This window comes from Garra rufa, chromosome 6 (assembly GCF_049309525.1).
Source record: "Garra rufa chromosome 6, GarRuf1.0, whole genome shotgun sequence".
Taxonomy (NCBI): Eukaryota; Metazoa; Chordata; class Actinopteri; order Cypriniformes; family Cyprinidae; genus Garra; species Garra rufa.
This window is the reverse complement of record NC_133366.1, coordinates 18,735,245-18,751,845: the sequence shown is the minus strand read 5'-3', so window position 1 is coordinate 18,751,845 and position 16,601 is coordinate 18,735,245. Positions and strand designations below refer to the sequence as shown.

The window sequence follows — 16,601 nt, the reverse complement described above, 5'->3', positions numbered from 1 at the left end:
CAGTGTTTAGTATAATATGACTGAAACTGTACCACATCCTTCAGAGTTCAAGGAAAGACAGAAGCCCAAATAGTTCTTAGATAACAGTTTATCGTTTCCTTTTCCTGTTATTAAATGAAGAATACAAGGTAGACGTGAAGCATGCACGGCACAGCTGATCACATGATGAAACGTTCTGCTCTCGAAATGCGTTTAATAACTCCTTCAAATTCCCCTCACCCCACTTTCCCCACCGTCTGTTTTGTGCCGTTTGAGGGAGGCTGTTCTCAGTGCATTAGCTATGCACAGAGGCCTAGTTAAATGAATGGCTGGTTAGGCAGGCTTTGTGTTGTTTGGATGCCGGTACTGGGCTCAGACAAAACCAGCCTCTGTTTCCCTTCAGTGCTCCCTCTCTCGTCCTCCACCGGAGGAAGTGTCCTAATTCTGCATTGTCTCCCTCGGTACTTTTTCACGCTCCAAAAAAAGGGAAACCCTCCACAGACAAAAATCAAAATGCTGTCGTAATTCTACCATGAAGCCAAATTGTTGTGGGATTACTTCTCCTAACCCTCTCTTGTTATATATATGTTTCAGTATCTTTACACATCACATGACCACTGCTTTACACCCTTTTTGTTTTTACTGATGTCATCAAGGACCGTTTGTTCAGTTCTGTGAGGCAATGGGAAGTACAAAAATAAGAGACTCAACTCTGGACTTCATTAAAGTGTTGAAATACACCGGTTCTGAGTGACGGAAGAAATCGGTTTTACCCTGAAAATGTATTCACAGGTCCTGATGACTCATTTTTAGCCAGACAGACTGAATATAAAAGGAGCTATTTTAAGACTAATAAAACAGATTTGAGTTTCGTGATATATACGACATAAGGCATTTAACACTAATTATGACTAAGACATTCATTGTAAGAACACGTCTTCCAATTTCATGAAGCCACAATATATTCAGTCTTGCTTCCAATATCCCAGTGTTTTCAAATGAGGATAAGGATCTTATTTATAGGATAGTCAAACTACAGTCAAAGTGAATAGATTTGATATTAATAATGTAAGTATTCAGTTATATAATTTAGAATTTAAGCAGTTTAAATCAGGTGTATCTCATCGAAATCTCACAGCATAGACTTGAATTGGTGAATCATTTTTGTGAATTGTTTGTTTAAATGAATCGTCCAAATGATTAATTCAGACTTTTCAACGCTTTGAAAGAGAGGAGCGTTTAGGATAAACAAGTTTAATAGAACAAATCGAACTTTCCTTCACTAAAGTTTGGCCTGTTTAATTATAGAGCTTTTTCACAAGGCGTAGTCAAGCGGCCACACTGGTGGCCCTGAACCAAACAAATTGAGCATATTTTGCATATTATTGCTGCTAAAATCATCAATTGTTGTCATGTTCTGGGCTGTATTAATCGGTCAGACTAGGAGAACATTTGGAGTACAATAGATTACCAAAAGTTAAAACAAATCAAGCTGAAGAGTGAAAAAAAAATAAAAACTCAAAAAACTGTCTGAGGAACAAAAGGTGTTTGTGGTTGGCCAAACTGAACTAGGATTGCAGGGCAAGAATCTTGACAACATTCATGTTTGTTCTTATAATTTCCAGTCAGATAGGACATGATAAAATATTAAGCTAATATGTTATTTTAATACTGCTTATCTTAATACCACCTATTAAGTCAAAATATTGCGCCCTTTCCTGCTTACTTAGCACTTCTCTATGATTTAGCAGCTTTCAGACGATTTTCCCTGTGGATAAATGAGCAGAACCCCATATTCAGTAGTACTTTAACCGTGCAATCCATGCTGTTGTTTACAGCCGAGTATTGCCAGTGTGGCTGTGCATCTGGGTAACTAACCAAATCACATAAGTGCAAACCCTCTATTACATTAAAGGAACACTCCACTTTTTTTGGAAATAGGCTCATTCTCCAACTCCCCCCGAGTTAATAAGTTGATTTTTACCATTTTGAAATCCATTCAGCCGTTCTCCTGTTCTGGCGATATCACTTTTAGCATAGCTTAGCATAGATCATTGAATCCTATTAGACCAATAGCATCGCGTTCAAAAATGACCAACGAGTTTCCATATTTGTGGTATTTAAAACTTGACTCTTCTGTAGTTATATTGTGTACTAAGACCGGTGGAAATGCAAAGCTGCGAGTTTCTAGGCTGATAAGATTAGGAACTACACTTCCATTCCGACGTAATAGTCAAGGAAGTTTGCTGCCGTAACATGGCCGAAGCAGGCGGAGTATTATCAGAAATGAGTTCCCAGCTAGTTTAGCATTTGCTGCGTGGTTTTACTGCTCCTGCTTCGGCCATATTACGGCAGCAAACTTCCTTGACTATTACGCCGGAATGGGAGTGTAGTTCCTAATCTTATCAGCCTAGAAACTCGCAGCTTTGCATTTCCACCGGTCTTAGTACACGATATAACTACAGAAGAGTCAAGTTTTAAATAGGACAAATATGGAAACTCGTTGGTCATTTTTGAACGTGATGCTATTGGTCTAATAGGATTCAATGATCTATGCTAAGCTATACTAAAAGTGATATCGCCAGAATAGGAGAACGGCTGAATGGATTTCAAAACGGTAAAACTCAACTTATTAACTCGGGGGGAGTTGGAGAATGAGCCTATTTCCAAAAAAAGTGGAGTGTTCCTTAAAAAACTAGCTTGTTATGGGAACAGACACTTTTTTAATATAGTAGCTAAACTACTGTCACATGTCACTAAAAACATCGCTACTTTTAGTTATATATTTACCAATACCTGCAAATTCCTTTCAAAATTTGAAATGCTTGGGAAAATCCAATATGCTTTGGAATCGGTGTTGCCAAGTCCGCGATTTTTCAGCGGAATTGGGCTACTTTAACACTGTTGCGGCAGGTTGTTTTTCATGTCCGTGGTTGAAGTGACACCAATAACGTGATATTTAGCCCCTGGAATACGAATTGTACCGAGGAACAGGGGCGGAGCGGGGGGGTGGCTAATTGGGCTTAAGCCCCGAATGTTTTGTCAAAAGCCCCGAATCTTTTAGGTTTTTAGCGCAATTTTCCACCGGACAAAATTGCGATTGTTAACTCATGATTTCTGATCTGTCTGTGCGCACCAATCTTGCACTTCTATCTACTCCTCAACCAGACCACCTAGAGACTTCGGGTTTTCGGCATTATGTTAAGGAAGGTCTAATCTCGGGAACGCACAAAAAAAATCCCGTGATCCCATGACGTGAGAAAATTGCGCTAAAACACTCACTGAGTTTTTATTACTTGTTTAAAATAACTTCAACTTTGTTTCATTTCCTCTTGTAGGCTCTACTGGGTGATTTTTTTTTTTTTTACTGAGTACCCTAACTATCATCATTTTCCCAGACAGTGTATAGATTTTTAGGAATTCTATTATCTCAAACAGCCTGAAAAAGAGTGCATTTAGCTGACGTAATTGGGAAAAAATCTACACGGGGGAGCATGCCCCCTGGCCCCCCTAGGTTTGGGCTAAGCCCCGAATGTTTACATCGTCTGGCTCCGCCCCTGCCGAGGAACGCTAGCAAAAAATGTGTAGGCCTATTTTACCCCCGGAACGCGATATTTATAGAGGGTACCCCCTTGAAATGTGATTGGGCTGGTTTTTGGCTAGTTTTGAGTAATAATTGGGCGGGTTTTGTTTGGAACGTATTTCGAAGTCGTTTTAAGGAGATTAAACAGTAAACCATCCTACTGAAATTAAACTTGGTCAAATTTACTTAAGATATTAACTGCTAAGATACATTGTTATAATTTTCTTGACCAAAAATCCCATCTGTGCGCTCATGTCCACCAAACAATAAGTTCTAGCATGTGAAAGGACCCAATAAATCCACAGGTCATGTTCAAGTGTTTGTGGTAAGACTTTTGCACCCGAAACGTTTTAAACATCTGCTTGAACTTCAATAACAGGAAGACTATGTTGTTTTCCCATGAAGAAGAGTCAGAAAGAGAATCCCCTCAAAGTCACTGCTGACGCAAAACCCTGTCTATTGTTCCACAGTAATATAACCATTACAGCGTGTTTTCAAACTCGTAGTGATGAGCAAATGTATTACAATGTTTGCTAAGTGAAAAAGCTGAATCTCAAGAGGCTTCTAAACTGCAAAAATACGGCCAAGGGAGAATCTATCCGACATTCAGCACTCACATCAATATTAGGAGGGCAACTTGAGTCTGAATGAGTGAGATTCTAAAAAGAGATGGTGCTCCATCTAGTGGCCATGGCAGATAAGTGATTATTGAATTATTGCCTATAAAAAAGCATGACAGTAATATGCCACTAGCATTTGTCATTAGAGTTTAAACCTGAAATACTTAGTTTCAGACAGAGAAGTGCATACGTTTGATAATCAGTTTAATTATAATATAAAGACGTTCTTGAAGACACGATCAATCCATCATACGTCTAGGGAGACTAATGGTCGATACATGATTTACAGACGAAATTCGCTTTAGTAGTTTTATCTGGTGCCACAAGGGGGCAGTGTGCATGTAACTCTAATCACTCAACAACACAAAGCAGCTCAAATTCAATCCACCATGATGTGCACAGACAAACTCAGTTCTCTTCGTCAGACTCACTTTTACCTCTAGCACATCATTTAGCAGTGTGTATTGGCATCAAAAGCCTTTCCAATTTACCTGTATCACAGAGTGACTGATGAAATCCAGTGGACACACTTGAGGAATGGTTATAAGCATGGTAATGAGTGCATTTGGTCTGAAGGAGTCTTTTTTAGAGGACATAGCAGCTTAAAATCAAGCTAACAAGTCATAGCCACTCATCTCATCATGTGCTGCAATGTCTTCTAGTCCAGTTCAATTGCATGTCGCTAAGCAACCTGATGATGAGCTATAAATGTGTTTTTTTTTTTTGTCCTACTGAAAAATAGGTTTTAAGGATTTGAGACAGTTTTAAATTGGTTAGCATGAAAGACTGGGTGTGTTAATGTGTGTAGAGCAGAAGCCAACATCGCAGAACTAGTTTTAATTGGTGAAACATACAAACATACAAGATAAGTACCTCTTAAATTGCATTTAGGACAATCAACAGAACATGAGGAACAATTAATGCTTGCTTTTAAGTCTCATAAGGGCTACCAGCTACACTGATCTCCAAAAAACAGATTAAAATCAAGTCTGTTTTTGAGCTTGCACATCCACCTTTTTCTTTCTGTAAGAGGGGGAACGGCTATTTGTAAATTGTATGGGTCTGGCTTCCGGTCCCATCCACGTCCAGCTATTTTTACAGCTTGTTTTGCTGCTTGATATGGCAAATTGGTGTCTTACCATATTATTTTAATGCATTATCTTAATTATGAGCACCATGGTTTGTAGTGCAAACAGTTTTACCATTTACTGCACGTTGTTATTCTTCTCGATATTTCCCTATAGCGACTAATGAACTGGAAGTCTCACCCATAGGCTTACTTCCACATTGAAGAAAAAGGTGGATAGTAAAATTAATTTAGATGGACAAAAATAAATGTTTGTCTACATGTAAATCATTTAAATGAAATAAAAATAGAATAATTACATTAACATTGACAGAAATGTAAGATTTATTACAACCTGTGTCACTTAGTAGCATGAATTGTCAGAAGACATTGTTCAAGCTTAATTTTGTAAAACAGGAATGTCTAAAACATGACTGCTGCTCTTATCTAATCAAGTCTAGTATTGGATGATCTTGATTATAAAGATGGAGTACACCAGCATACACTAACAGTCAAGTTTTGTGGGAGTACAATTTTGAAATATTTATACTATTTTAAATAACTTTTTTCTACTTTAATATATTTTAAAATGTAATTTATTCCTGTGATTTCAAAGCTGAATTTTTAACATCATTACTCCATGATCCTCCAGAAATCATTCTAATATTCTAATTTGCTGCTCCAAAAAACAAAAAAAACAAATATTATGTTAAAAACAGCTGAGTATAATTTTTTTGTCAGGTTTCTTTGATGAATAGAAAGTTCAGAAGAACAGCATCTGTAATGGAAATCTTTTGTAACATTATAAATGTCTTTATCATCACTTTTGATTAATTTGAAGCATCCTTGCTAAATAAAAGATAAGATCAGATAAATGCTGAACTTTAAATTTGTCTATTCATCAAAGAATTCTGAAAAAAAAAATAGTACTCAGCTGTTTTATATTAATAATATGATAATAAATGTTTCTTGAGCAGCAAATCAGCATATTAGAATGATTTGAAGGATTATGTGACACTGAAGACTGGAGTAATGATGCTGAAAATTTAGCTTTGAACAAAGGAATAAATACATTTTAAAATATATTCAGAAAACAGTTATTTTAAATTTAAAAACTGCTCTTGCTGTATTTTGGATCAAATAAATGTATAGGCTTAAAGGAACACTCCACTTTTTTTGGAAATAGGCTCATTCTCCAACTCCCCCCCCACCCCCAATTTAATAATTGAGTTTTACCGTTTTGAAATCCATTCAGCCGTTCTCCTGTTCTGGTGATATCACTTTTTGCATAGCTTAGCATAGATCATTGAATCCTATCAGACCAATAGCATCGCGTTCAAAAATGACCAACATGTTTCAATGTCTGTCCTATTAAAACTGGACTCTTCTGTAGTAATATTGTGTACTAATATCGGCGGGAAAATGTAAAGCTGTGCTTTTCTAGGCCGATAAGATTAGGAACTACACTTCCATTCTGGTGTAAAATCACAGCTTTACATTTTCCGCCGGTATTAGTACACGATATAACTACAGAAGAGTCAAGATTTAAATAGTTGGTCATTTTTGAACGCGATGCTATTGGTCTAATAGGATTCAATGATCTACGCTAAGCTATGCTAAAAGTGATAACAGGAAAATGGCTGAATGGATTTCAAAATGGTAAAACTTAATTTATTAACTCGGGGGAAGTTGGAGAATGAGCCTATTTCCAAAAAAAGTGGAGTGTTCCTTTAAAAACATTAAAACGTACTGTTCTAAAACTTTTGACTGGTAGTGTGTCTATTGTGTAAAAAGGTGTGTGGAAGAGTGCTCACTTTCATTTAATTTTTTTCAAGTCTCTTATATACATAATTCTCTTATGTAAGTTACATCATGTACACTACACTTCAATATTAATTAATATTTTTATTGTGCAGCGATGCATTCATTTGATCAAAATTGAAAGCAACAACATTCACGGTTGATTACGGTTTCCATAAACATAAAGATATACAACTGTTTTGAACATTAATAACAATAAGAAAAGTTTCTTGAGCACCAAATCAGCATATTAGAATGATTTCTGAAGGATCATGTGACACTAAAGACTGGAGCGGTGGATGCTGAAAATTCAGCTTTGCCATCACAGAAATAAACTACATTTTAAAATATATTCAAATAGAAAAGAATTTAAACATTGTTTGAAAATCTGAAATTTCCTTAGCACTTTTATGCCGCACCACTAAAACACATCACCCGTGTGACATTCAGTTTAGATGATTCTGTCAATGCCTCAGCCTTCAAATGCCTTTAAATATGGCAATGTCTTTGAATAATGCAACACATTGATGTGGGTGTATAGCCACATTAATTTAAGTAGAAATGACAAGGAAAGCAGCATAAAAGTAGCCCATATGACACCGTTTTCCAATTTTCATCTGCCGAACAGGGCAAAATGTGTTATTCAATTAAAAAAAAAAAAAAAAAAAAAAAATACTGTCTGCCATGGCTATCAAATGTCATTTAAAAAAAACACATCAATAATAGTGTCTGTCTGGTCACAGGAAGACATGGAACAGCCAGCATTTGAGATTATTGATTGTTTGTGCTAAATAAGTCAGCACCGTATAGAACATGTCATTGCTTTTCTAATGTATTTTCATGTTTATCAACATTCCTGCAAAAGCCGTGCTCTGTCAATTAATATCTTAATATTTCCACCTCTCCCCTTTTGACTATCCCTCCTTAGTGAAAAATGAAAGACGTCAGAGAGAGAGGACCAGTGTTTCCAAGTATTCCCACAGGAGGGCGCCCTCCGCCCCACCTCCTGCTCCTCCACCTCCCCCACCCAGGGTCAGAGGGGGCAGCAAGCGGGCTGCTCTCCATGTGCGAGGTGCTCTTGACGTGGATGGGATCCGATGTGATGACCTTGATGCTCGAAATGGAGAACTCGGAGGCTTGGAGAGGGTGGTCGGCGATCTGAAAACAAGCAAAGGAAGAATGAGAAAAGGAGTTTACCAGACCTCAGACCAAGCAGAACTGCTGCCTGTGAAAAAGCGTATTGATCCCACTGCAAAAACAGCAATTAAACCATCAGTTAAAACATCGAGCAAGAAGAATAACCACAGCAAGAACAATGCCACTTTTGTCTGATCAGACAATAAAGAAGCTTGGTAGCAATTAACAGCCTTCTACCTTGAGAGCTTTTTTCAAAGCAGATGATTCAGCCTGAAGATGATTCAGAGTCTTCACCTGCAACAATTTATATGACTTCTAACATGAAGTTTGTAGTGTTTGTTTTTGCTGTCAGTTACTAGGTTATGCTGTGCTTATAGCACTTTAACCTGTATAAAAATGACCTGTGAGGAGCTGTTTGGGCCTCAGCTGGATTGTGGATTGCTATAGGACTTCATTTATTTTACTTACAGACACATTAATGTCAGGTCCAATGTAGCAGCACTCCTAATAAAGCGTAATAAGGTGTCATACTACTAATACTTGTCTCTTGCTTGATGTTTCCTCCTTGCTCTATTAGCAATGAAGTCTTCGATGCTGCTGTCTCGTCGGACAAGGTAACGCTTTCTTGCGTCTCTAAAGTTCAAACACGTAATTTTAATGGCTGTTCAGCATTGAAAACGGCTCATTGACCTGAGGATGTGAAGGCTCTGCTTTCTGCCAGGACGTATTTCAGGGATAATTGCAAAGAGGAAGAGATACTGAAAGGGAAAGACCGATGGAAGGAAAAGATCAATACAAAATGCCGCAGGTATTCTAAGGACATGCAGTGTTTTCATTTGCTAAACCACAAGCTAATGCATTGATGATTCCTGCACTCCGCACAGCAACTGTCTTGAATAAATTTGAATGAACTTTCCGTCCCTGGTCAGCGATTTGAATCTCTTAATGTTTGTTGTTCTCATTAGTATCAGAGTGCATTGAGGAATTTAAATTTCAGTTCATAAAAGAGGATTCTGGTTGCTGAGTGGCAGGGTCTGATTGGCATTGGTTTTTCTTGTGTTTGTGGCCACTGTGCCCTTGAGCAAAACCTGATGAAACCCAAGATACCCCAGGGATTGTAAACATTGCACTTTTGTCATTAACCCCCACCTTCTCCTTCTAGGGCTCATTTAGGAATTAGAATAACTTCTGATAACTATTCATTTCTATCTTTGTGATATTGCTTTTATACAACAGTTCAATAAAGAGCAAGGTAACTGCAACATAATAACAAACTGGAAGCTAATTTGTATGAATTGGTACAATTCCATTGACACATTGTACAAATTCATATGAAATCACCACCTTGTAAAACACTTACATTTTCTCATTAGATCTGCTTGGTTTATTAACTTATTGTATTATCTAATAACCTTGTTGTTTATTAAAATGTTGTATAAAAGCAATATTTCAAAACAGCTACACTCCTAAAAATAAAGGTGCTTTAAAAGGTTTTTCACAGCGATGCCATAGAAGAACCATTTTTGGTTCCACATAGAACCATTCAGTCAAAGTTCTTTAAAGAACCATCTTTTTCTTACCTTTTTATAATCTGAAGAACCTTTTTTGCCACAAAGAACCTTTTGTGAAACAGAAAAGTTTCCTCAGATGTTAAAGGTTGTTTATAGAACCATTTAGACAAAAATGGTTCTTATGGCATCATGAAGCACCTTTATTTTTAAGAGTGTAATTACATTTCACATATGTTGCAAAATCTCCAAACAATGTCACAATATTATGTCTCCAAACAATAGATGGCATAGTGACATTCCCAAATGTCCTGTGTGCTTAAACAAATCAGTTGAGTGAATAATTCAATAACTTATTCAAGACAGTCTGTTTGCCTACTTTTCTACCAGATAATAACAACTACCCTATGTGATTAAGTAGTGTATCCAACTATTATTCATAGATATCCAGCAGGCAACGGACGTCAATATACCGTCAGGTTGACATTGGACCTCAACGTCAGACAGACGTTGCATTTTGGTTGAGAATGAAAATTGGGTTGATGTCAGTATTTGACGTCAGTTTGACATTAAATTAATGTTTTAATGTCTAAAAACAAAACAAACAAACAAACAAAAAAATCAACATCAGCTGACTTATAAAATTAACATTGACAAAAGGCATTAAATTTAAATAGAATTATGGTCACCTGACTTCACAACTGAAATTTAACCAAATATCAACATTTAATGGCGTTGTGTGCCTTAAATAGGACCCCTAAGACTTGCAGGCTTAACCCAAATGGCGTACCTTCGATTTTCCCCAAAAGAAGGCTAAAAGCCCCCAGATATCATGTGAAATCCACACTGAGAAACTCCTTCAGTGGCTGCAGCATCATAACAAGCATCGGCATATTTCCATCCTGCCATGATGGCATCTAGCGTTTCTTGTCTCTGCCATTCGTAAGCTCTTTCAGTAGCTGTGGTTTACTAAAAGCATCTAAGACATCAGGGCTAAAGTGAAGAGATCAACATCACGGGTCTTTCACAGGCATCTTCCCATTCTTTTCTCTTCTTCTTATCGCAAAGAAAGCAGTGAAGACTTACATCGCTTCTCTTGTTGCCCTCCGACTGAAAATTACAACCAGAAGCCGCACAATGTAGCATCGTATCGATGCAGTAAAAAGCAACAGGTAATGCCAGTAGCTCACCTAATGCAGCTATTTGACATCATTAAAAAATGCCCTCGCCCTCATAGTCCAAAATATGCAGAAAACTATGCGGATTTTGTTAAAATAACGCAAATCTTTAATGGGTTTTCTACTAAACATTTCAGTAAGAGACATCACTTATGTTATATTAAGCCATGCAAGTCTTAACACCTGGGGTTCTCTTCAAGAAAACAGTTGTACCAGGATGATCTACTATTTTCAGACACTTTACAATTCCACAAGGCCCGGGCAGAGATGTTGTGTGATGGCGTAATTCAAAAACAAAATGGTGAATGTAGTATGTCTGGATTTCATTTACGCTACACATATTCATACTATATAGAGGATTTTTATGCCGAATGTGTGAATGAATAGAACGCTGTTGTAAAGTGTTTCCCATATACAAATAAAATGTATTTAGGAGTGTCCACAATAGTATCCTAAAATGCTAGTCATGCCAGCTTTCAACTGGCTCTACTTCTTTATGCTTCACAAAGGAAAATAAGACTTTTTCTTAACCACTAGTCTTCTCAGCTCCTTACACAGGCTACCAGCATCTGCTATTTGTCCTCTGGAGTGCATTCAAAATGCTTCGGCTTGACTTGTCTTTAACCTCTGGAATTCTCTCATGTTACGCCTCTGCTGCCTGCCAATACGACGCTGTTTCTGACTTTTACACTACTGCCAGTGGCTTGACGCCCACTACCTTCATCCTTCATCTAAACCTCACCCCAGCATAGCCATTACCGTCAGGCAGTTGTCTCTCCATATGAAAGGTTACTACTTGTCTAGGTCCAGACATTTCTCCATTTGTTGATCTCTCCATTGGTGGAAATAAACACAAAATGCTGTCAAAACAGCTGATTTCTCAATACAAAGCCACAAAGGAACATACCTTTTAGAGTTATCGTCCACATTCACCTTTCATAAAGCAAAAAATATTTAAATACACTGGGGTCTGAAACTCACAGACCTTTGGAAATGCTTCAATTTTGCATTTTGAAATAAAATTCATGTGTGTAAAACCTCATGATCTACATTTGGCATAACAAGAATTTTTTTTGAGCATCTTGTGCTTCAATGGAAGCAGGAAAAATTGGACATTTTGTACAAATAAACACGAATGGCCACTGTCACAAACTTGCTTATTTAATTAGAGCCAAATACTGCAGCTTTTAGCTGCCTTTTGCAGTAATAGCCATTAAATGATACATGCACTTAAGGAAAAAAAAAACATTTATTAAGGTCATACATACATGTAATTTCATGAATATTGTGTTCTGCTATCAGGTTATTTCAAGTAAATGCATTTTAAAGGCATAAGAAAAGCCTCTGTACAGTCACGTCATTTGCAGGAATATTATATTGCTGTAGACAAAAATGCTCTCTGTGAGAACCCGAATGGAATCAGACATCAGGGATATGAACTGATTCCTCTGCTGAGGAAAACTGGTGTTGTGCCTGTAGGCAGCTAGACCCTTAATTGAGATTCAAAATGCTTCATGGTGCTGTTCCATCCCATCTCACTTCAGTGTTAACTGTATTCCCCAGTTACTCCCCTGCTGTGAGCCCAGTTGGCATACAGTATGACGCCTTTCTGAGCGCTACATCTTGTAAAAGGGTTCCCATAGTTATCACCTTACCACTTTCATTTATGTGGTTAAACGGTTTTTATCATTGCAGAGATTATCCACTATTATTTTAGCAGTTCACATAATGCCATGTTTGTTTACATGTCTCTTAGAGCACATACTTGACCGTCTGAACCTTGCAGGAATGCTTGCATCTCCTGACCTCCTTGCATCTCCTGTGTTGTAAATTAGATTAGCATTATGCCACCTTGACCCAATGAACAACTGCAAAAACCTTTGCCTTGTAGTGTAGGTCTGTGTTAAGAGGGTGGGCCAGTGCATGTGTGAGTTATGTGGGTGAGCGAGAGTTTGTGCGTGTTACAGCAGTGCAGACAGTTCTGGAGGTTATTTTGAAAGTGACCCCCTCACTGCCGCGGACCGCTCACAGCTGTCGGGAACCATGACACAAGATGACGGATACGGTTGTCGTAGAGGGACAAGTCAGACTTCGAGAGGGGAAAAAGGTGGTTAAAAGCAATGCAAACTACTTTTACTATGTCGTTCGTTATTACTGACAAACTTGTATAATTATTTGTTCGGATATACGAATAGTATTTTTGTTTGTTGTTTTTTTTCCTTTGCGTTTACAGTGGAAAAACAGATGGGTGATTCTACGGAAACCTTCGCCGGTAGCAGGTAAATACGATGAAAACTTTCCACGCTGCTGTTTAACGGTCTTGAGGTGATAGTAAATATTTATCCAAATTACTGTTTATTTCCATAAACGTACTTTATGCTTAGCACATAGCGCTGTCACGTTTGTTTTTTTCCTGTGACGGTATGTGAGGTATTGGCATGATCGTTATGAGGCGAGCGTTATTGGAATGACACTCTCGATACACGTGTCACGATGTCGCAATTCACTGTGGCTCAAGCTGTTTTTAGGACCAACAGGTACAATGTAAACTTCAAAAGTATAGTGTAGTCTAAAATGTAAGTTTATATCTGAGACCGGGGCTAGTTGTCACAAGAGCTAGCTCTGACGTTTTCCCAACAAATGTGTAGACAAATCTATAATTTAGTATGTTGGTTTAAAACGTTTTGTGAATTGTGTCCTATAGGCTAAACTAAAATCCAACAAACCAAAACCATAATTTTTTTGCCATAGCTTATGTTGACTCATGTATTTTAAATTATATACATTTATCAATGCCATTATTTGATAGTGAAATCAATAACTCCCTATAAGCTCCACAAAAAAAAACACCTTACTTTTTCAATTTTTGTTTTTTGATTCGTTATTTGTGACCCTGGACCACAAAAGCAGTTTTAAGTGGCACGGGTATATTTGTAGCAATAGCCAAATATACATTGTATGGGTCAAAATTACAGATTTTTCTTTAATGCCAAAAATCATTGGGATATTAAGTAAGGATCATGTTCCATGAAGATATTTAGTAAATTTCCTATGGCAATAAAAACTTAATTTTTGATTAGTAATATCCATCGCTAAGAACTTCATTTGGACATATTTTAAGGCAATTTTGTGAATATTTTGATTTTTTTTGCACCCTCAGCTTCAGAAATATGTGACCCAGAACCACAAAACCAGTCATAAGGGTACATTTTTTTTTGAGATTGAGATTTATACATGAATAAATAAGCTTTCCACTGATGTATGGTTTGTTAGGATACGACAATATTTGGTCAAGATGCAACTATTAGAAAATGAATGAAAAGTTCTTAGCAATGCATATTACTAATCAAAAATTAGGTTTTGATATTGACAGTAGGGAATTTACAAAATATCTTAACAGAACACGATCTTTACTTAACATCCTCATGATTTTTGGCATATCATTTTGACCCATGCAATGTATTTTTGTCTACTGCTACAAATATACCCATTCTATTTAAGACTGCTTTTGTTGTCTACGGTCACATATTGTCCTAACAAACCATAATAGAAAGCTTATTTCCTTATTTTTATTATGCAGCTTTCAGGTGATGTATAAATCTCATTTCCCATAAATGGACCATTATGACTGGTTTTGTTGGGTCACATTTTGTGTTTGATAATTGTGTGACTTTTTAAGGTTTTTTTTTTTTTTTACCTTAATCTACTGTATTGTACTTTAGTGGCAGGTCCATTTGAACAGTTTTTGTTGTCAGACTAGATCAGTGAACATTTCTTTCCTGGGTAATAAAATCTTTAAAAGCTTTTTGGTATATAGACCTTGAAGATTAGCATCTATACATTTTAAAAATGAACTTCCCTTGAGAGTTAAAAAAAAACCATGACATCTATCTTTGGTCTCCCTTGTGATATGCATCATCATTCACAATGCAAGTCATACACTTACATAACTTCTTGAGGTGAACTTGGCTAGCGGATAGGTCATTTTTGGATCTCTGTCACCTAAAGCTGTCATTGTTTAATAGGTTAGTCTCCAGTTGCTTTCATGGATCACTGTGTCTTTTGATGTGTGTTATGACAGCTGCTTGACTCCTCGCACACTGTTTTAGAAGTCTGGTAATGTAGAGGTTTAAACAGAAGCATCAAAACAATACATCACCACAATTTCAAAACAACCAACAAGTGGAGGCGTTGGAGAGACTATAGTTTGATGCTGTCACACATGCAACACTAGTTTATAGAAAGAGACAGTTTATATTTCGTGGGTCAGTAATTGCGTCCCATGCATCTGTTATTTTTTCAGTTGTAATTCCTGATGATTATGCAAATTATGATATCAACTGTTGCAACTGTAAAACACAATAGTGAAATGAAAAGAAAGTACACTTTTATGCATAATTTTATGGTACAATGGTACATTTATGCTATTAGATGGTTACGTTTTTTAAAATATATATTACCATTGTAATTTTTAATAGTTTTTTTTACTCTAAGATGCATTTCTAATGTTTAATCAATTTGTAATCCTGACTCTGTTTCAGACTGCCTGACCTTGCTGGTGTATAAGGAGCGTGGAGAAAAGAGTAAAGGACAGCGGGAGAGGAATCAGGCCACGCTGAGGGATATCTGTGGACTGGAGGCTCTTCAGGGGTTTGATGGAGTGAATTACACACTCAGTCTGCTCTGCCTGAGCCAGTCTGTCATGCTGGGCTTCGACAACAAAGTGTCTCTTCTGGCCTGGGATGCTCGTATCCGCTACAGCCTTGGAGAGGGTAAGAGAAGAGCATGTGTGCGTTTGCACTGATCAGATGAAAATGGCCATTAGTTAAAATTCTGTCATTATTTACTCACCCTTATGTCGTTCCAAACCAGCATGCTGTTATTGTTGTGTGTATTTGTTATCACAAAATTAGAAGTTTTTGAAAAATCATCCAATGACAACATACAAAGTGACTTGAGTGCTGTCAAGCTCCCAAATGGACAAAAATTACACAAAACACACACATACACAAATATAATAATTTTATGAAGCTTTGAGAATACTTTTTGTGCACATAGAAAACAAAAATAACGACTTTGCTCAACAATTTCTTCTCTTCGTGTCAGTCTTTGACGTGCATTTCGTGAATGTGCGTTGAAGACTGAAACGAAAAAGAAGAAATTGTTGGATACAGTTGTTTTTGTGCACAAAAAGTATTCTCAGAGCTTCATGAAATAAATGCTGAACCACTGATGTCACATGGACTATTTTAACGATGTCCTTACTATCTTTCTGGGCCTTGAACATGTCAGTTGCATTGCTGTCTATTCAGGATCAGAAATAGGGCTGGGCGATTAATCGAAAAATAATCGAAATCGACATTCAGAACCTATAATCGTTAAAATTTTTCCAGGAAGATTATTTCAATTACTTTCCCTTTAAAAAACACTAGCGCTCCGTTCCGTTATTCCGCCGACATGTCGATGGAGAGCTTAAACAGTATTTATACAGTAAAAAGTATTTACAGGATATACAAGGGTAATTTTATTTAGAGATACTGCTTATTTTCTACTTGTAATATGAAAAACATTGAAAATTATTTATTTTGTTTCCAATAGTGCAAGTTATTTATTTTCACTAATTTAAGAAAAATGTGACTTTTCGTTTTAAGCAATGCTTGCTTTAATTTCAGTTGTTCAACACTGATGTTCAATTAATAATCATAGATCGTAGATAGTGTGTTTCCTTCA

The 16,601-nt window shown here is 37.0% G+C and overlaps 1 protein-coding gene across 1 annotated transcript in view; it reads left to right on the top strand.

Moving 5' to 3' along the window:
* Positions 1-12,924: 12,924 nt before the first annotated feature.
* dok7b (docking protein 7b) overlaps positions 12,925-16,601 on the top strand; it is a 34,361-nt gene continuing 30,684 nt past the window's right edge. Inside the window, exons 1-3 of the mRNA XM_073842584.1 lie at positions 12,925-12,954; positions 13,105-13,150; positions 15,413-15,643. Coding sequence (XP_073698685.1) covers positions 12,925-12,954; positions 13,105-13,150; positions 15,413-15,643 — 307 coding nt within the window. The remainder of the gene's footprint in view (positions 12,955-13,104; positions 13,151-15,412; positions 15,644-16,601) is intronic.